Source organism: Malaclemys terrapin, chromosome 23, assembly GCF_027887155.1.
Source record: "Malaclemys terrapin pileata isolate rMalTer1 chromosome 23, rMalTer1.hap1, whole genome shotgun sequence".
NCBI lineage: Eukaryota > Metazoa > Chordata > Testudines > Emydidae > Malaclemys > Malaclemys terrapin.
In genome coordinates, this window is record NC_071527.1 from 12,211,383 (window position 1) to 12,232,255 (window position 20,873).

Consider the following 20,873-nt stretch of genomic DNA (forward strand, 5'->3'; position numbering starts at 1 on the left):
CTCTGCAAGCAACAGGCCAGAGTTCATCAGACATTGAGGGAATGGAGTTGATGTTCTTCTGCAGATGCGTGTGGTTTCAGGAAGAAAATAGGTAAGTGAATAGATTGATTGATGTGAAACTGGGAGACCACCTTTGGTAAAAAGCTGGGGTGTAGATGTAGGGAAATGATCCTTCTCTAACACTATAAAAGGCGGGTCCTCTATCATAGCTTCAAGTTCACCAACGCTTCTCGCAGAAGTGATAGCAACAAGGAAAGCAACTTTCATGGAAAGGAGGGACAGAGCACGATGGTAACAGTTCAAAGTGTGGTTCCGTTAGCATGGAGGGAACTAGATTCAGGTAATCATTGGGGTGTGATCATTTGGATGGGAGAGGTTGTGATGAGGCCTTTCCAAAACCTAGTGGTTAGTGGGTGTGTAAAGACAGTGCAACCTTCCATTGGACAGTAGAATGCGCTAATCACTGCCAGGTGGACTCTCAAAGAGTTGAGACAAAAACTGATGACTTCAAGGACAGAACATAATCCAGGATCAGGGGGATCCCCATCAGTTCAGACAGAAGTTCTTTTTGTTAGACCCAAGATGAGAAACGTTTCCATTTGGCTCAGTAACATTGCCTAGTGGAGTCCTTCCTGCTGCTGGAGAGGATGTCTTGCACAGCAGGAGAGCATGTGCAGGCTAAAGCAAATGGCCATCCAAATACCATGTTCTGAGGTGGAGCGCATGTGGATTGGGATGCCTGATCTCGCTGTTGTACTGGGTCAGGAGATCGGGGAAGTTGTGGAGGGGAATTGGTGGGCAGAATGACATGTGGAGGAGATTAGGAAACCGGAATTGCGTGGGCCAACAGGGTGCGATCAGAATGACCATTGCGTTGTCTTGTTAGATCTTGTGCAGTACCTGAGGCAGGAGAGGTAGAGGTGGGAAGGCGTAGTTGATTTGGCCTGACTAAGAGAGCAGGAGAGCATCACCCTGAGAGTGGTGACCGAGGCCTCCTCTGGAGCAGTATGTGGTACATTTGCTGTTAGTTTGTGATGTGAATAGGTCTCTGGTCAGGGTCCTCCGTCAGGTGAAGATGCTGTGTACTACTGAATTGTGAAGTTCCCTCTCGTGGGCATTGCAAAACGTCTGCTGATCGAGTCCGAGACTACATCCTGTGTCCCTGGATGACAGCCTGCAGACAAGAGAATCTGGTGATTGATGAACCAATTGCAGAGATTGTGCATAGAGCGGCCCATCATGTTCCTGTTTGTTGATATAGGAAACGGCAGTAGTGTTGTCTGATATGAGGAGACCGTGATGGGAGTGAATAAACAGAAGAAAGGATTGGCATGCCTTTCTTACAGCTCAGAGTTCCAGGGTATTTATGTCAGCTGCATCCGCCGCCACCTGCAGAGCAGCCTTCGCGGCGGCGGCGCCCTCCTCCATCAGCACCTTAAAATCCTTCCTTTCGCGTTCCGGAAGGGAGGGCTCGAATTTCGGCAGTGACCCCCACAAGTTAAACTCTTATCAACTGAGGAGGGCCTGGTGGTGGCCACCCGGAGCTGGAAGCTGGCTGACGAATAAAGCTTCCTGCCAAACGAGTCAAGTCTTTTACAGTCTTTATTTTTGGGTGTGGGTCCTGGTTGACCCCATCTTTCGCCATGATTTACGGACTCCACCACTAGGGAGTTGGGGGCCGGGCCAGTATAAAGGTATTTGTGCCCTTTCGTGGGCACAAAGTATTTGCGCTCTGCCTTTTTTGATAGTGGGACGAGGGAGGCCGGCGTTGGCCAGAGGGCATTGGAGATGTTAGCCACCCCTTTGTGCAGCAGGAGGGCCACTCTGCCTGGTACCGAGGATGAGAGCACATTAAACAGTGAGTTTGAGGGTCCCCCCAGCTCCTCAGCTTGGAGTTGGAGACAGGATGCAACTTGCTTTAGTAGCACCTGATGAGCCCTGAAGTCCTCCTGCGGTGCGGAGGGGGGTGGGGCTGCAATTTTGTCATTTGGTGCAGGGGAGGGGGCCGGTACGGGGCTCTGCACGTCGGCCGGTGCCACGGGATCCACCCCTTGGTCGGACTCCTCGTGCGGTGCCGAGGATCCATGATCCACCGATCTATCCCTCGGGGGTCTGGATAGTGTGGCTGAAGGGGCCTCCGATGCCCCGGCTATTGACTGAGGGCCTTGCTGGGCATGCACAGGGGGTCGGGGGGTCCAGTGGCACCACTGGCCTTGCCACAGGGGCCCTTGCCATTGACTCTGGTGCGGCACCGGCGGCACCAGCTGGTCAGGTTGGCCCGGCTGAGTCATAGGGCACTGCCTGTAGGCCGAGGTTACCAACGACCTATCGGTGCCATGGGAGCGGTACGAGCGGTGATACCGAGAGCAACGTCTGCCACGGGACCGGGACTCCAATGCTGACAAACGGTGCCGCCTCGAGATGCTACTCCTCGAGACGCTTCGACGCCTGGATCCGTGACGACGCGGAGCTGGTGATCCCCGCCAGGAGCCGTGGGCACGGTGCCTCGATGTGAGAGAGCTGAAGCGAGACCGGCAATGACGCCCATGCCGGGAGCGGCTTCGGTAGCTCCTCCGAGAATAGGAGCATCTACGGTGTCTGCCCGTCCTACCAATACTCTGTACTTGGCGTGGAGCAGTGCCTGGAACTTCGCTCAGACGGCACCTGACCAGACAACCTGTTGGGCAAAGAAAGTGGAGGCTGTGTCCTGACAGGACACTGAGCGGCGAGCGGGCCCGAGAGCGATCCCCTGACCGGGATTGGCATTGGGTCGGTGTTGACTGTCGAGAGCCCAGCGGCAGCAACTGAGTCGACACAACCGGGCTGCTCCGCTCAACCTGAGTCGGAGCTCTAGAGCCCCGGAGGGGGGAGGGGGGGAACTGGAGCTGCCTGATGTGGGTCTAGCTTCACCTCTTGCTTTCTCTCAATGCCTTTGAGAGGACAGGGCCTTTCTCTGCTTCTTGGACGGGGAGCGGTGCCGGCCATCGGAAGGTGCCGGGAGATCGCTGCGCACGGAAGACCAAGTGCCCGGTGCCGATTCTGCTTGGTGCACCGGGGTTGGGGTCAGTGCTGACTCCATGAGAAGGGCCCGAAGTCTAATGTCTCTCTCTTTTTTAGTTCTGGGTTTAAAGGACCTGCAGATTTTACAGCGGTCGCTGATGTGAGATTCGCCCACGCAGCGGAGACAGTCGGCGTGCAGGTCACTTCTAGGCATCGAATTGCACAGCCATTAGCCATTATTTTTGAAAACTCATGGCGATCGGGGGAGGTCCCAGATGACTGGAAAAAGGCTAATGTAGTGCCCATCTTTAAAAAAGGGAAGGAGGAGGATCCGGGGAACTACAGGCCAGTCAGCCTCACCTCAGTCCCTGGAAAAATCGTGGAGCAGGTCCTCAAGGAATCAATTATGAAATACTTAGAGGAGAGGAAAGTGATCAGGAACAGTCAGCATGGATTCACCAAGGGGAAGTCATGCCTAAGTAACCTAAGTTGCCTTCTATGATGAGATAACTGGCTCTGTGGATGAGGGGAAAGCAGTGGATATGTTATTCCTTGACTTTAGCAAGCTTTTGATACGGTCTCCCACAGTATTCTTGCCGCCAAGTTAAAGAAGTATGGGCTGGATGAATGGACTGTAAGGTGGACAGAAAGCTGGCTAGATCGTCAGGCTCAACGGGTAGTGATCAATGGCTCCATGTCTAGTTGGCAGACGGTTTCAAGCGGAGTGCCCCAAGGGTCGGTCCTGGGGCCGGTTTTGTTTAATATCTTTATTAATGATCTGGAGGATGGTGTGGACTGCACTCTCAGCAAGTTTGCAGATGACACTAAACTAGGAGGCGTGGTAGATACACTAGAGGGTAGGGATCGGATACAGAGGGACCTAGACAAATTGGATTGGGCCAAAAAAAACCTGATGAGGTTCAACAAGGACAAGTGCAGAGTCCTGCACTTAGGACGGAAGAATCCCATGCACTGCTACAGACTAGGGACCGAATAGCTAGGTAGCAGTTCTGCAGAAAAGGACCTAGGTGTCACAGTGGACGAGAAGCTGGATATGAGTCAACAGCGTGCTCTTGTTGCCAAGAAGGCTAATGGCATTTTGGGCTGTATAAGTAGGGGCATTGCCAGCAGATCGAGGAACGTGATTGTTCCCCTTTATTCGACATTGGTGAGGCCTCATCTGGAATACTGTATCCAGTTTTGGTCCCCACACTACAAGAAGGATGTGGAAAAATTGGAAAGAGTCCAGCGGAGGGCAACAAAAATGATTAGGGGTCTGGAGCACATGACTTATGAGGAGAGGCTGAGGGAACTGGGATTGTTAAGTCTCCAGAAGAGAAGAATGAGGGGGGATTTGATAGCAGCCTTCAACTACCTGAAGGGGGGTTCCAAAGAGGATGGAGCTCGGCTGTTCTCAGTGGTGGCAGATGACAGAACAAGGAGCAATGGTCTCAAGTTGCAATGGGGGAGGTCCAGGCTGGATATTAGGAAACACTATTTCACTAGGAGGGTGGTGAAGCACTGGAATGGGTTACCTAGGGAGGTGGTGGAATCTCCTTCCTTGGAGGTTTTTAAGGCCCGGCTTGACAAAGCCCCGGCTAGGATGATTTAGTTGGGAATTGGTCCTGCTTTGAGCAGGGGGTTGGACTAGATGACCTCTTGAGGTCCCTTCCAACCCTGATATTCTATGATCGAACACCTGCAAGGCTCGCACGATCTAAACCCTGGGGCCCAGAGCATGCCCCGGCCCGAACGCTAACTAACTAAGCTGAAACTTTATTGAACTAATACACACAGGTACTACTAACAACGAAACGAGTTCTGGGACGAGCTGCAGCAAAGCTGGAGCAAGTAGTTCCGATGCACCGTCACTGGCGGCAAGAAGGAACTGAGGGTGGGGGGAGCACACAGCTCCCCTTATAGTGCGCTATAGAGGCGCCACTCCAGGGGTCACAGCAGCGCTCCCCCTACGGGTACTGCTGAGGGAAAAACTTCCGGCACCGGTGCACGTGGCGAGCATGCACACCTACTATGGAATACACATGAGTAAGCACTCGAAGAAGAAACCAAAGGAATGGAGCCAAGACATTCTACGCATAACTATGGCCGTAGCCATGGCCCTGCAAGAGGTATCTGCTGCATCTACCTCCGATTAGAGAGTTATTCTGGCTATCAGCTTCCCTTCCTCAATAAGGGCCTGAAAGTGAGCCCAATCGTGTTGTGGCAGGCTATCAGTAAATTCCTGGAACTTGCTGTAATTCAGGAAGTCGCACTTGACTAGTAATGCCTGAGAGTTCACAATACAGAATTGAAGGCTGGCTAAGGAAAACACCTTGCGCCCCAAAAGGACCAAATGTTTGCCCTCCTTATCATCAGGCATAGATTGAAGGTGCTGTTGCTTGGCTTGTGCAGTCGTTGCCTGGACAACTAGGGTGTTTGGAGGAGAATGCAAAAAATAAAAAAATAAAGGGGGGGACCCCTTAGCAAGAACGTAATGCTTTTTGGCCCCCCAGGGGTAGCCATACATGTGGGAGAGGTGTGCCACATGGTCCTGGCAGGCTCCAGAATAGCTTCAGTAATAGGAAGTGCAATTGTGGCTGGTCCCGGGGTCCTAAATTTCTTCCAGCGGAAACTGGAGTTCCCTTGAGAATCTCTGCAACAGTTCCTTGAAATTGCCTGAAGTCATCCAGAGGCGAAGAGGATGCTTCAGTCACTGCTTCATCTGGAGACGAAGAGGGAAAACTTACCAATTCTTGCAGCACCGCTGGGACCAGACTGAAGTGTTCCTCCTCTACCAACAGATCTAAGAGTCTGCTAGAAGAAGCCTTTAAGCAGGAGGCAGGTAAAATGTTCCGTGGACCAGGCTGGTTCCAAGGGGGGAGGGTATTGGGACCTGGTCCCCAGTATAGCCAATAGGCCAGATCTGAGGAAGGTTGTGGTGGCCCCCACGGTACCAATGGCTCTGAGACCACTGAAATGGTGGATGCTGCCATGGATGTAGCAGTCTCTGTGAAGACACGTAGGGGTGATAGGACATAGCTGGTTCCTCTCCTGGTTCCGATTCTTCAGAGGAGGAGAAGGCAGACTGGTTCAAATAGTGGTACCGTCAGAACCAGCGGAGGGTGTAGACCATCGGAGCAGATGGTGAGAGGACCTGTACTGGGGACATATCCTGAGGTGGAGAAATCCTCTCTCTAAAGGTGGAAGGGCTGGCTGGCTGGGGTGACTTTGGGTCCGGCAAGGCGAACATGTCCTGGGGTTCAGGTACAATTTCACATCTCCCCGGTGTCACAGGCACCCTTTCCCTGGGCTCGTATCAGTGCCGGTGGCATGGACTTTCCCAGAACAGGAGGATTCCATGTCTTGTGGAGGGTTTGTGATGATGGTACTGTTGGACAGGTGCTTGGAAGTACCAGATTCCATTGCTTGTGGAACTTCTTCTCATGCCTATGGGACTTAGTGAGAGCTCCATCCCCATGGCTCGAACTCATGGAAGGAGCGTCCACTTTCTTTGGCTTTGAGGAAGACTTAGTACCATGCGTATGGGTGTGCTTCCTTACCTCCCAGTTAGACCCCGCCACAGGGTTTGTGGGGGTTGGTTCTGCCGGTACTGGCTTTGGATGTGGTAATGGGAGGTGCGCGTTCCTCGCTGATTCAGGCTGATACACAGGGGGAGTTTCTCTGCCTGGATCCGACTGAGGCCTCGTGGCAAGCTCCATGTGGTGCTTTTGGAAGCGGAGGATCTGGTCTTTTTTGGGGTGGCTGGGAAAGGATTGGCAAATACTGCACCTGGATGTGATGTGAGCTTCCCCCAAGCAGTAGAGACAGTATTGGGTTCATCACTGATGGAGAAGAAGCACGTGCAGGAGGTGCAGAGTTTGAAGCCCAGAATCCTGGGCATAGTCCAGTACCTGCACAGAGGTACTGGGTGGTGTGTTGGATGAAGGAAAAAAACAAGCCCCCATCTTAACTAAATGCTAAAACTGCAATAAAAACTGTAATAAACTGGTAAAACTACCATAAAACTGGGTAAAACTATGTACAACTATCTTAATTAAAGATGCACCAGAGAGGAGGACACTGAAAGTTCCGACCTGAACCATGCGGCAGTGAGAAGAACTGGAGATGCGGTTGGTCAGCCCCTCCCTTTAACACCTTGGATGAAGCACAAGGTGATCCAGGGCACATGAAAGGACCAACAGACACTACTTTCAAATTCTCCAACTCTGGGCACATGGTGCGCATGGCTTAACCCCTCAGTGGAACACAAATAGGGACCATTACTTGAAGAAGGTGATATTACCATCTGAAAGCTGTTCACGGTGGCATGTATGAAATGAGTTGGTAGTCTCACTTTACAGCTCCTGGTTCCCATATTGTCAAACCACCACCTCTGTGCCTGCCATTTGTGGTCAGAAGTGTAGGGCTGAATGGGTCACAGAGACTGAGCTCCCTTCCCATGCACAGGGAGTCCCCTCTGCATCCCAGCGACACAGGTGGGAGATGCTTGCCCTGCTGCGCCCAGGCTGTTCCTCATCTGCAGATAGAAGCCATCAGTCCTTACAGCTCTCAGCCAGGCCAAACTCTCTTGTACAATCACTTTAACATTCAAAAATTGGGCCCAAACCTACATGAAGCAGTGAGGCTAATGGTGCTCCCCCACCCCCCAGACACTTGCATACTCTGTGAACCAAGAGCTCTCAGGGGAAGCTGAACTAATTACTATAGGGATTGATCCTTGAACTGGGACTCCAAGAATATTCCAGCACCCATACAAATATGAGCTAAGCTACACTGATGGCAATGTCATTCTTTAGCTCCCAAGCAGCCATTGCACCCAAAGAAACTATCTCACAGCACTGATGCACCCAGAGCTCAACGTCTCAAAACACTTCACAAACAACCTTTCCCCCTGCAATGGGCAGGGCAGGTATCATCTCATCATTTTAGAAATGGGGACACAGAGGCTCAAAGGTGAAAGCTGTTGCCCACTGAGTCTCATGTTTGTTTCCCCAGACCCCAAGCTGTAACCAGATGTGCCTAATTAACGGTATTTTAAGTCTTGTTATAACTATGTTGGCCCCAGCATATGAGAGGTAATATATTTTATTGGACCAACTTCTGCTGGTGGAAGGTACAAGCTTTCAAGCCTCACAGAGCTCTTCTCCATGTCTGGGGAAGGAAGAAGTCTGATTTCCTTCTCCAGACCTGAAAAAGAGCTCTGTGAAGCTTAAATGCTTGTACCTTCCACCACCAGAAGCTGGTTCAATAAAAGCTATTACCTCACCTACCGTGTCTCGGTGTATTTTAGAATAGCTCTGTGCTTACTGGCTCTATGGCACACAGAGTTGCTCTACCCTTGCAGGAGGCCAGGACAGCCCCCTGCTGGTAGTAGGATGCATCCACTGCATCCATTTTCTGCACCCAAAACAAACAGCATATTTCATTAACTCAGGCAACTGAAATGGTTACCAATGGTGAGAGGGAAACATGAACACTCTTCCCATATGATGTGAAGAGCAAGGCCCAGGAATGGACCCACGCATATTCCCCAAGTAATCAGACACCAGGCACATCTCCCATGGCCCAGTGCAGGACTGCGCACCAGTGTCTATTTGTTCAGTACAGTTAAAGGACTTTCCACCTTTTCCTTTATGTCATTAAGTGACCTAGCAGTAGATCACACTGCGAGTGAGCTTTGACTTTTGCTGCTATTCAGCCGGTATTTTATTTTGCATCCAGAATATTGAGTACTAATCCCCATAGCTCAGAAACCATTGCAGGGCACAGCATCAGGGAGAGAGAGAGCACTAAAACTAGTTTACTTTGGTGAGCCTCACCCTGGCGTGAAGGGACAGGTCTGCTCAATCTGGGATAAGACATGAGGCCAAGTCCACTTCGAGGCACCCCAACCTGTGTCCTAAGCAGAAGAGGATGGGGGAACGTAGCTGAGTAGATCAAACCATTAGAGAAGGGCCAACTTTAGCCTAGAATTTTTAAGAGCTTTACACTGAGTTCAGCCTCTCCTAGTAGCTTAGAGTTCCTGTGCCCCATTCGCACAAAGAATATAGACCAAATGCTGGAGGGTAGGCAGGTCAGACCAGGCCACTAAACCACCCCTTCCCCCAAACCGACTGCATCCAGGTGTGGTGAACGGTTACCTTTTTAGGGGCGACGGGTGTTTTCAGTTCCTGTTTTTGTCTGTCTTTGTCCTGTACTCCAGGTGGCGGCACATTCTGCTCAGGGGGTCTGATTACAGGCCGACCACCCTCCATTGGTTTCATTTCTGTTCCTGAAACACACACACACCACAGTAAGGGCAAAAGACCATTCCTGCAGGCTGCCAGGGTGTCTGAGTTTCCTAGAGCATTTACGGAGTGATCCTGTCCCTTCCTTCCCCACTGTCGAGGGCAGGCCAATAGACCGAGGTGTAGACTCTCAGGCTTTCACCATGATGAGCAGTCCATTTCTCCATCTCAGCCTTCAAAGGGAAACAGACTAGCCCATGTTACACCCAAAATACACATTTCAACACTAACAGCGCAGGGGCTCCAACTCACTTTGCTGGATATGTGCAGGAGGTTTGATGCTCTCTGGGTGCTTGGGAGGTTCCTGTCGCAACGTGGGGCTGAATGTTTCGTTTCGGATGACTGGTGAATGCATCTTCTCTTCCTTTGCCGCCATGGGCTGGGATTGTACGACAGAGGGTGCTCTCAGCTCCTGCCATGTTAGCACATTGAGATGGGTCAGTCACTATCCAAACACCTTCCTTGATGTAAGTCCATCCCACATCCACAGAGCCAGTAACATCCTGAACAATCCACCACGTGGGTCCCACAATGGGGCTGGCCTAGCCTCTAATGCATGCTCATGGAGTGTGCACCATTGTGAGCATGTGCCCAAGCTACCCACACAGGTTGGGAACCCTGTGCTTTGAAAGCAGGCCCTTTGGGACCCCACATTCAAACTATGCCTTCCTTTACCTGTTTTTTCGGCTGGATATTTTGCTGAGGTGGTGACTGGTGGCCCAGACCCTGGAACTGGGGCATCTGTGGGGAATGCATCATGAGAGGGGAAGGCGCTTCCCTCAAGTGACCTGGAACAATTCAGCACCAGTCAGTTAACCTGTCATCACTATTGCTTATCCAAACATTAACCAAGGTGAGAACTCGTCCTTGAGTCAGATCGAGCGGCACGCAGGTCGAGTTTAACCCAGGCACACCTTACAAATATAGGAAGACTCCACACCAGTTTGGCAGTTTCCATAGTCTAGTCCTACCCCTCAGTACTTCCAGGTATCACATGGGCTGCACTGCTACACAGCATGCACTAATTTAGAAGCAACTTTAGGACTCTGTCACTCAGATCAGCACACAAACAGCCATACACTTAATGACATCTATTTATTGTTCTCCATAAGCCTGCCAGACTTGCATGGAGTGGTATTCAGATAGGGGGAACCTCCCACCAGCCTTCTTACTGTCTGGTGTCAGGTCAGTGCCATGGTTGTCACAGGCACATTCACAATGCACAAGGGCTGTAGGTGACTGGGCAGTGGCAAGTGAAAAGGATTTTGTTGGATTGCACTTTGGATTTGGCCATGAAGCCTATGGACTTCATTCTGAGGAATGGAAAAACTCCACCCAAAACACATTCATATTTTAAAGAATTTGTAAGCTCCCCTGTGCAATTTCTTCCATTGAATCACTGAACATTTACTATTTTAAAACTCTCCCCTTACATTTCTATGCCCCCAGTCTCTCTCAAGACCTCTGTTCAGGAATCACACATACACTTTAGGGCACAGAGAACCGAGGGAGCACCTGGGGACATCCATTTCATTTGCTGTTCACTGAAATTTATAAGGGAAGTGAACTTTCCTTTTTCAAGCTCTGGTTGGACTCAGCCAACACACTAAGGCACTAGAGAGGTGCTCAGCAGATTGTCTTATGGGTGGGGGGCAACTGAATTTCACTTGTCTGCACCCTTTTTTATTTGTCTGCCCTCCATTGTTATATTTCCCTGGTTGAGTTGTAACAGCTCACAGAAATCCTATATGATGATTTATGGCAGGAATGGAAGAATCCTGCATTCATGTGAAACTACAGGTGGCGCGGGGGGGAGAGAGAGAGAGAAGAGAGGGTGGGTGGGGGCATTGAAAGAGGCAGGATGTAGTAATTCCAATTAGAATTTAACCAAGGCACCATGACAAACATCCCTAACTAGAGATCTTTAATGAACCAAAGCGAGCCTCAGTTTTACATTTAATTGGAAAGACAGGACTCCAGCAGCACCCTGCTGGGGGCACCAGCCTGGTGCTAAAGAGAAGCACCTCCTGAATCGCTAAATGACCTGTAACACTTTTTGCAATGCCTGGGTTTTTCTTGGAGGCCTCTCCTCTTCCATCGAAATCCTGCTCAACCCATTGACATCTGAGAAGGTCACAGCCCAAAGTATGATGTCTGAAAGCCACTGACACATTCCTCTTATTTCTCCTACACACAGTTCAATGTTTAGCATAGGAGGAAAAAACAGCACTCCACCCAACAGCCAGGGGTCATTAGATAACATATCTAAAACAACACAAAGGTAAGGAGAAGCAAAAAGAACTCATACTAAATATTTAAGACAGAGAAAAATATATTTGTCCTTCACACACAAAATGAATATCCATCTTTCTGTACACTATGATCCTATAACAAAGGATGCTAGAGATTGTAGAGAAAATATTCTTGATCAAGGGCGCTATGAGGGAGACTAGGCTACACCATTATCAGCTCAAATAATCTTACGAGGGTTTAAAACATGCCCATAGCTAGGAGGGACAAGGCCCTGTCTATGTCTCAGGGACCAGTCTGAGCACTTCGCTTGAGACTTCCACTCGCCCAATCTGGGTAGAACCACTCACGCAGTCATAGGCACTTTATGTCCTTTTCAGCTGTGCCTCCACTGGAGCATACTCCTGAAGGGCTGTCATTAAGGCAGGGAAAGCACTTTGGGAAGGGCACTTGCCAGCTGATCACTTGCTGGGGGCTAGCATACATGTATATGTTTAGTGTTGTAATGCTAGCTTGGCTATTCTGGAGAGGTTGGCTCTTTCCAGAGTTTGACTGTCACCAGATTCTAACTATTTGTATTTTAACATCTAATAAACTACTCAAGGGGACAACTGAAAGTGCTTGGCTAGTAAACAATACTTAACAGCCATCCTCCTTAACTTCAGTTTATCTCCTTTTACCGGATACTACGCTGGCAGTCATGCACTTTCAATCCTTTCATGGGGAACTTCACAACATGCCTGCCAACAGCACATGAGAACTTTAAATCCAACCAGAATCAGGAAGCCTGACCGGCTCCTGGGGAGGTGGTGATTTATGCTATTACTATGAAATCACAAACCAAATGTCCTGCCAAAGGGAGCAAACAAGCCCCTTTTCTAGATGGAGCTCGCCAACTGTACCCTGATTGCAGGACAGCTAGACTTCTGGGCTGAAATGGGACGTGATGAATCTTAACAGGGCACAGCACTGCCAGTTAGAATCTGTTTCCTAACTTTGAGCCCTACAACAGTTGGTTTCCCCCATGGATTGGGATTTAAGCTCCCAGGAGAAAAGCTTAAGAGTCCTCAATAGGCTATCAAGTGATCAAGGAATTCCTCCGAGACTCAGTACGTTAATTGATGACCTGTCTGTGCTCTAAGCCCGATGCCAACTCATCACCAGCATTCGCAAAGCTCAGAAGATTGTGGAACAATCCTATTCCAACCAGGCATCCACCGCCCTTAATTTGTTACTAATTTTAGCTGCGCTGCTGCTAAGAGCTCGGAGGGGAAATTTCAGCACTCACCAGTTGCGTAGGGGTCGGGCTTATGGTGCCGTGGTGATGGGTGGTGCTGGATGACTTGCTGAGGTTTAGCTGGCTGCGGGAGTGGATGCTGCTGCGGAGGTGGCTGAGGCTGAGGGATATGAGGAGGGAATTGCATGGGCTGCATGTGCATCGGCCTCTGTTGCTGCTGCTGCTGTTGTACTGAGGGATGAGCAGGAGGCTGAAGGGGTGGTTGAGGCTGCGACTGGACCTTCACTGAAGGGAGGAGAGGAGTCTGCGGCTGCACTTTCTGCAGCTGTTGAAGGTAGAGCTGCATCTGGCTGGTGCTCAGAGGCAGGCTGTGGTGAGGCGTGGGAGGCTCCTCATCCTCCAGGAGGACCTGGGGAGGCTGAGGCAAAGGCGGCTGGGGGAGCATGGGCTGCTGGCTTATGGCTGGTGACGCTGCTGGAGGACGCGAAGGCTTAGGGGGTAGTGCTGCGGCTCGATTACTGGGTCTCGATGGCTGCTGAGGCAGAGCGTTGTGCAAAGCTGGGGAAGAAGAGCAGGAATACATGGCATCACATACAACAGAAGAAAGAGAGCACAACTCCCCACAGCAAAACTGCACAAGTTGTTCTGCTTATTAGACCGCCCGTGCCAAACAGAGGAAAAGATGTGCCATTATATCACACAGAATACCCATGGAATATAAATAAGATCCTATGACATCTAACCCCATTTCTTAATCACGTGACCATACGTCCTTCTCTAACACATCAAGTTATCCCCAGACTTGCACAGCCTGGGACCATGTGGTGCCAGCTAGGGAACCCAGGGCTGTAGAAAAACCAATGACTTACTGTAACCATGTTTCTTTGAGATGTGACGCAGATGCGTATTCCACTTAGGTGTGTATGTGTGCCCAGAGCACTGGAGATGGAGAAATTTGCCTAGCAGTACCTGTAGAGGGCCAGTGCTCATGCCTCATGGCACCACCCCAACCATCCCTCCTCACTGAATGCCCAGACATGAGAGACTGACGCAAAGTGGACAGACAGTGGGTCGTAGCATACACACCTGCATCACATCTTGAAAAACCACAAGTACAGTAAGTAACCATTTCTTCTTCAAGTAGATGCAGCTGTGTATTCTATTTCCCACTTAGGTGAATTACAAGGAGTACCACCCCCTGGGAGGTGGGGCTCAGCGTCTACCTAAACAAGGATTGCAGGGCAGCTCTATCAAAGCTTGCTTCTGCCCTGGAAGATGTGTTGATGGCGTAATGGTTCGTGAAGGTATGTATCAATGATCACGTAGCAGCCCTGGAAACGCCCAATATGGAAAGATTATTAAGGAACACTCTGGACAATGCTTGCATCCTTCTACAATGAGCTTACACGCACTGAGGAGTGTAGCCAAGGCTATTTCATGTGCTGTCAATGCAGGATGTTACCCATTTGGAGATCTGTGACGAGACCAGTTGACCCTTCATGCAATCTGCATATGGCACAAACAAATGAGGTGAGGCACAAAACAGTTTAGTTCTGTCCAGATAAAAAGGCTAGATATTGCCTGACATCTAAGATATGGAAATGCAGGTCCTCCAGAGATGAATGCGGTTTAGTAAAAAACTCCAGTAAATACATCAGCTGGTTCCAATGAAACAGAAACCACTTTAGACAAAAACGTGGGGTGTGGTTGTAAAGTTACCTTGTCTTTGGAGGACTGTATATAAGAAGGTTCTGCCACTGGAGCTTGCAACTCTCACAATCTCTTTGCTGATCTTATTGCTAACAGGAAAGCAGTTTTCTGACACAAGAGCAAAAAGGGACAAGATAATAGGGGCTACAATGGATGACCCATCAGAGTTGCCAGGACTGTGTTTAGGTCCGACAAGGGAACCGGCTCTCATAATGGAAGATATAGACAAAGAAGCCCTCTTAAGAATCTCATTACCATGGCACCGGAGAAGACTAATTTTCCCTGAACAGGGGGATGAAGTGCCGGTATTGCTGCCAGATGCGCTTTCAATGGACTAAGCCAGTGGTCTTCAACCTATTTACCATTGTGGGCCACATATGCAGGTCTGTGTGTGTTATGTGGGCTGCATCCACACAATATATATCTATATATAGATATTGTGACAAAGGCTAGGTCCACACTACCCGCCCAATTCGGCGGGTAGAGATCAATCTTCTGGGATCGATTTATTGCGTCTCATCTGGACGTGATAAATCGATCCCAGAAGTGCTCCCCCGTCGACTGCGGAACTCCTGCTCGCCGAGAGGAGGAAGCGCTGTCGACGGGGGAGCTTGCCTGCGCCGCGTGGACCTGCAGTAAGTAAACTTAGTTCGATCTAGGAAACGTCGACTTCAGCTACGCTATTCTCGTAGCTGAAGTTGCGTTTCCTAGATCGATCCCCCGCCCCAGTGTGGACCAGCCCAAAGTTCCTCCTCTACCTTGGTGGGTTCTGCGCTTATTGGCGGATTTGCTCGCTTCACAGATTCACCCTGTGGGTCAGGAAACAGTCCAGAGACCTTCCCCTCTGGTAGAAGCTATAGTCCAGGTCAATTCCTCCTGTGTTTGATCAGGAGTTGGGAGGTATGGGGGGAACCCGGGCCCGCCCTCTACTCTGGGTTCCAGCCCAGGGCCCTGTGGACTGCAGCTGTTTAGAGTGCCTCCTGGTACAGTTGCACGACACCTACAACTCCCTGGGCTACTGCCCCATGGCCTCCTCCCAACACCTTCTTTGTCCTCACCACCGGACCTTCCTCCTGATGTCTGATAACGCTTGTACTTCTCAGTCCTCCAGCAGTACGCTTACTCACTCTCAGCTTCTTGCACACCTCTTACTCCCAGTTCCTCAAACACACTTCCTCTCCTCTGGCTCCCTGGCTCCCCCTGGCTTGACTGGAGTGAGCCCTTTTATAGCATCAGAGGGGCCTTAATTAGAGTCAGGTGCTTAACTGCCTCACCTGACTCTTAGCAGGTTAATTGGAGTCAGGTGGTCTATTAGCCTGGAGCAGCCCCTGCTCTGGTCACTCAGGGAACAGAAAACTACTTATCCAATGGCCAGTATATCTCCCTTCTGCTACTCTGCTGTTCCCAACTGGTCTGGGTCTATATCAATATATATAACCTGTATGGCCCTGAGGATGTCACATGGGCTGCAACTGTGGGCTGATTGGGGCACAAGTGGCCCATGGGTTGAGAACCACTGGACTAAGTGCAAGCCCCCACGTCTAAAGGTGTAGCAGGTACTCCTAGATGTCGCGGGGAGAAGTCCGTTTCGATTGGATTCCACGAGCTAATGACCATACCAAAAAAGGTTTATATTTTGCTGAGTAGGCCATTCTGATAGAGGACTTTCTACTGTTGAGCAGCACTTGTTCGATAGCCACTGAACACTGCTCTTCCTCCTCATTCAGGCATGCAGAAACCATGCCGTGAGATGCAGAGAGCTGAGCACGTGATGCAAGATGCGTCCGTGATTCTGATTTAGCAGGTTGTGATGGAGAGGAAGCCTCATGGGAGGCTGAACTGACAGCATGAGAAAGTCAGAGAAGCAGCTTTGTCTTGGCCACAATGTGGCACCATGAATGATCTTGGCCTGAGCCACCTTGAGCTAGAGAATGATCTGAGGAGGATCAGGACCACAGTGAGTTTGGACAGGGAGGCTTGACTGAGGCCCGGTTGAGAGCAGAACAGACATTTCCTCTTGTCCCTTGTAGTGAACAGGTCGATCATTGGGATGCCCCAAGCTGTGAAGATAACCCGGAGGACACTTGTTTTCAGGGACCTTTTTTGTCTAGGGAAAAATACTTGCTGAGATAGTCTGAAAGTTATTTTGAACCCCAGGCAAGTGAATGACTATCGGAGTAACATTCTTCTCGATGCAGAACTGCCACAGCCTGATTGCCTCTAGGCAGAGCAATCTGGAGCATGCGCCCCCTTGTTTACATAACACATCGCGGTGATATTGTCAGTAAGTATGCGAATCACCAAGTCTCTGATATGTTGCCAAAGAGTGTGACATGCATTTTAGATGGCCCAAAGCTCCAGCAAGTTGATATGGAGTGAGGCTTCCTGTGCTGATCACAGTTTCTGTACTTTCAATGACTCCAGGTGCATCCTCCAATCCATCAGGGAGGCTTTGGTAACAACCGGACTTGGTTGGCGAGGGCTGGACAAAGAGAACGCCTTGGCAAACATTCTGTGGACACATCCACAACTGCAGAGTGTCTAGGACTAGTGGAGGCAGATGAACCAGTCTGATTAGAGAATAAGGAGTAGGATGCAAGACTGTCCTGACCCACATTTAAAGGGGATGGAGGTATAACTAGGCAAACTGGACCACCTGTGTGTAAGCAGACACGTGGCTCAAATCTCAGGCATGGTCTAACTGTCATGGAAGACTGAGATTTCAGACTGAAGCAAAGATGGCGAATTATCTGAAAATGGTCATTCAGCAGAAATGCTCCTGATGTCGTGGAATATAACAGGGCCCCAAGTAACTCAATATTCTGAGTGGGAGCCAACGTTGACTTTCTGGTGTTTAGGGTGAGACCCAGACAGTCAGGCAACCGCAGTGTGGTACTGACATGAGCAAGAACTTCCTCTCTGGATCTGCCCCATAGTAACTAGTTGTTAAGATACAGGAAGATGTGAATTACATTCTTCCTGAGATATGCCATAACAATTGTGCATTTAGTAAAAACCCTGGGGGCAGAAGAGAGGCCAAATGAAGCACCGTGTACTGAAACTGGCATTCTGCCATGATGAACTGAAGGAATTTTCTGTGACTCGGTATAATTGCACTCCCGGGGGAATTCTGTGCCAAAAATTTACAAATTCTGTACTAAAAAAGAGAAAGTTACTCATCTTGTGCAATAATGTAGGTTCTTTGAGATGTGTCCCCCTATGGATGCACCACTCTAGGTGTTCAGGCACCCCTGCACTCAATCAGATTTATGGTAGCAGTGCCTGGCAGGATCACACATGCACAGTCCCCGTCTTGCGCTGCTTCAGGTGGTTAATTAGCGCTGTGCGATAAACTCCCCCTCAGTTCCTTCTCTACTGCAGAGCCTAGCAATAACTCTGAAGTAGAGGGGAGGAGTGAGGGTAGTGGAGCACTCACAGAGGGATACATCTCAAAGAACCAACGTTGGGCTTCGGAGTTGAAGTCGTAGCAGACGAAAGCACAGTGAGTCCAAATAGGGCACTGGAGGTTGCCTGTTGTTCTAAAGTGTAATGTTGAGTAAATGTACGGGCTGACACCTAGGTTGTGGTCTTACAGATTTCCGCAATGGGGACACTTAAGAAATGCTACAGAGGTCGATAAGGCTCTGGTGGAATGCGTGTGAATCCCCATAGGGCAGTGGTGGGCAACCTTTGGCCCGTCAGGGTTATCTGCTGGCAGGCCGCGCGACAGTTTGTTTACATTGCCCGTCCGCAGGCACAGCCGCCCACAGCTCCCAGTGGCTGCGGGAAACAGCAGTCAGCATGTCCCTGTGGCCTGTGCCGCTTCCTGGAGCTCCCATTGACCGGGAACAGTGAACCGCGGCCATTGGGAGCTGCAGGTGGCCGTGCCTGTGGATGGTCAGTGTAAACAAATCATCTCACGGCCCGCCAGCGGATTACCCTGATGGGCCATTTGTGGCCCACAGGTTGCCCACTACTGCCGTAGGGGGTTGTTGACCACATTGGGAGTAACAGTTTTATGCAATCTGAAATCCATTTGGAGAGACTCTGTGTAGATATGGCGTTCCCTTTGGATCGTTCAGTGATTGAGACAAACCGTTTCCGAGACTTACAGAATGCTTTTGTGCTAAGTAGAAAGCAATTGCCCTGTGTACACCCAGGGTACATAGTGTAGATTGTTGTCTATCCTGGCTGGGTTTAGGATAGAATGTCCGAAGGCAGATAGGCTGGTTGAGGTGAAAAGATGAGGCAATCTTGGGCAAAAACTTAGGATGTGGTCTCAAAAACTTTATCTTTGAAAAAGACTGTCTGGCGGATCTGCCAAAAGAGCACCCAATTCTCCCACCCATCTGGCAGACGTAATGGCAATGAGGAACACTGTAACAAAGAGCATGTCGCCATGGGTTCAAATGGAGGGCCAGTTAGGACTTGGCGGATAGGTTGAGTCCCATGGTGGGGTAGGTTCTCTCACTTCAGGATAGAAATTGCTGAGGCCTCTGAGGAATCTTTTGGTGAGTGGGTGAGCAAATATGGAGAATTCATCTACTTTGCTGTGGAACGCTGTGATAATGGAGAGCTGCACTTAACTGAACTCATGGAGAGGCCTGACTTCTCAATATTCCAGTAGTCCAATATTCAGGGTAAAGAGGCTGACACAGCCAGAATTCATTTTTATTGGCACATGCCTCAAATTGTTTCCACTGGTGGAGGCAGTTGGTGTGGCTGGTTGTTCTGTGACTGTGTTTTGTACTTCATTGGAACACGTTATTTCAGGTTGCTTGAGCCATGGAGTCCCTGCACGCTTTGAGATGGAGTCTTTGGGGATCTGGATGAAGAACGTGACCTGCATCCTGAGATAGGAGACGAGGCAGAAGCGGAAGCATCCATGGTGGGCATACTGATAATCTGAGACGGTAAGGATACCAAATTTGGCAAGGCCACGTGGGGGTTATTAGAATTACCCTGGAGTTGTCCTGCCTGATCTTGTGGATCACCAAGGCCAAAAGGGAGGTTGGGGGAAACACGAAAAGGAGAGGAGTGTTCCACTTCATGAGGAAGGCATCGCCCAGAGAGTGGCGACTGAGCCTCCCCCCAGAGCAGAACTGTGGGCATTTGGTGTTTTGTGTGGCTGTGAACAGGTCTATTGTCAGGAATCCCCAATGTTTGAAGATGTCCCAGAGCATGCGTGTTGAGTTTCCACTTGTGGTCCTGGGAGAAATTCCTGCTTAATGGATCCGCCGTGCTGTTCTGGCAACCAGCTAGGTATTGTGCTGTAATGTGGATATAGTGTCTGATGCATAATTGCCAGAGTCTGATGGCTTCTACACAGAGGGAGTGTCATCGTGCTCCCCCTTGTCTGTTTATACAAAACATGCAAGCCATGTTGTCCATGAGGATTTGTATAGTCTTGCTTTCCATTATCAGTAGGAAGTGGGAGCAAGTGTTGTGAATGGCTCTTAGTTCTAAGATATTTATGTGCAGAAGAGTTTCCGCTGGGGACCAGCGGCCCTGGATACTGCACAGACGTAGATGCGCTCCCCAACCCAGAAGTGATGCATCTGTTGTGATGGTCATCGCTGGGAGAGTTTGCATGAAAGGCACTCCTAGGCAGATGTTGTCTGGTTGAGTCCAACCAGAGAAGATACTCCTTTACCTTGTTTGGTACTGTGAGGTGCTTGTTTATATTGTGCCTGTGTGAGACATAAACTGAGTAGAGCCAGGCTTGAAGGCATTTCATATGGAATTGTGCATGTTCTGGAAGCCATGTAGGCATGTTCTGGCGGGGACTTGTGGGCTGATTTGTACTGTAGCAATCAGGTTGGTCAATGTGAGGAATTGCTGTTGTGGTAGAGAGGCCATCGCCTCGACAGAGTTGAGGAAGACTCCAATGAACTCTATTTGTTGCACGGGTATTAGTGTGGACTTTTGGCATTTATTTAGGGCAGGGGTGGGCAAACTTTTTGGCCCGAGGGCCACATCTGGGTGGGGAAATTGCATGCAGGGCCAAGAATGTAGGGCTGGGGTTGGGTTGCGGAAGGGAGTGCGGGGTATGGGAGGGGGGTGCAGTGTGCAGGAAGGGACTCAGGGCAGAGGAGGGGTGTGGGGTGTATGAGGGGGCTCGGAAGGGGGTTGGGGTGCAGGAGCGGGGGCACAGTGCAGGAAGGGGCTCTGGGCAGGGGGCTGGGGTGCAGGAAGGGTGCGCAGGGGGCTCGGGGCAGGGAGTTGGGGTGCAAGAGGGGTTCAGGTGCGCTTGACAGCCCTAGTGGAAAAGGTTTTTGGGGGGAGGGGCTGAGGGGTGGGATTGTAAGGGAGTTGGGGAACCTTCCCTATGCAGATCCTGGCTGACCCCAAGCCTCTCCCATTCAGTC

General features: G+C 50.2%; 1 protein-coding gene across 8 annotated transcripts in view; it reads right to left on the reverse strand.

The window, feature by feature from the left end:
- The window catches only part of BRD4 (bromodomain containing 4), a 203,596-nt gene that overhangs the window by 8,921 nt on the left and 173,802 nt on the right, over positions 1-20,873 (reverse strand). For all 8 annotated transcript variants that reach the window (XM_054012978.1, XM_054012980.1, XM_054012979.1 and 5 more), the window contains 4 exons: positions 12,847-13,353; positions 9,984-10,096; positions 9,561-9,720; positions 9,162-9,292 (listed from right to left, as the gene is read on the reverse strand). In XM_054012978.1, the coding sequence (XP_053868953.1) occupies positions 9,162-9,292; positions 9,561-9,720; positions 9,984-10,096; positions 12,847-13,353 (911 nt within the window). The remainder of the gene's footprint in view (positions 1-9,161; positions 9,293-9,560; positions 9,721-9,983; positions 10,097-12,846; positions 13,354-20,873) is intronic.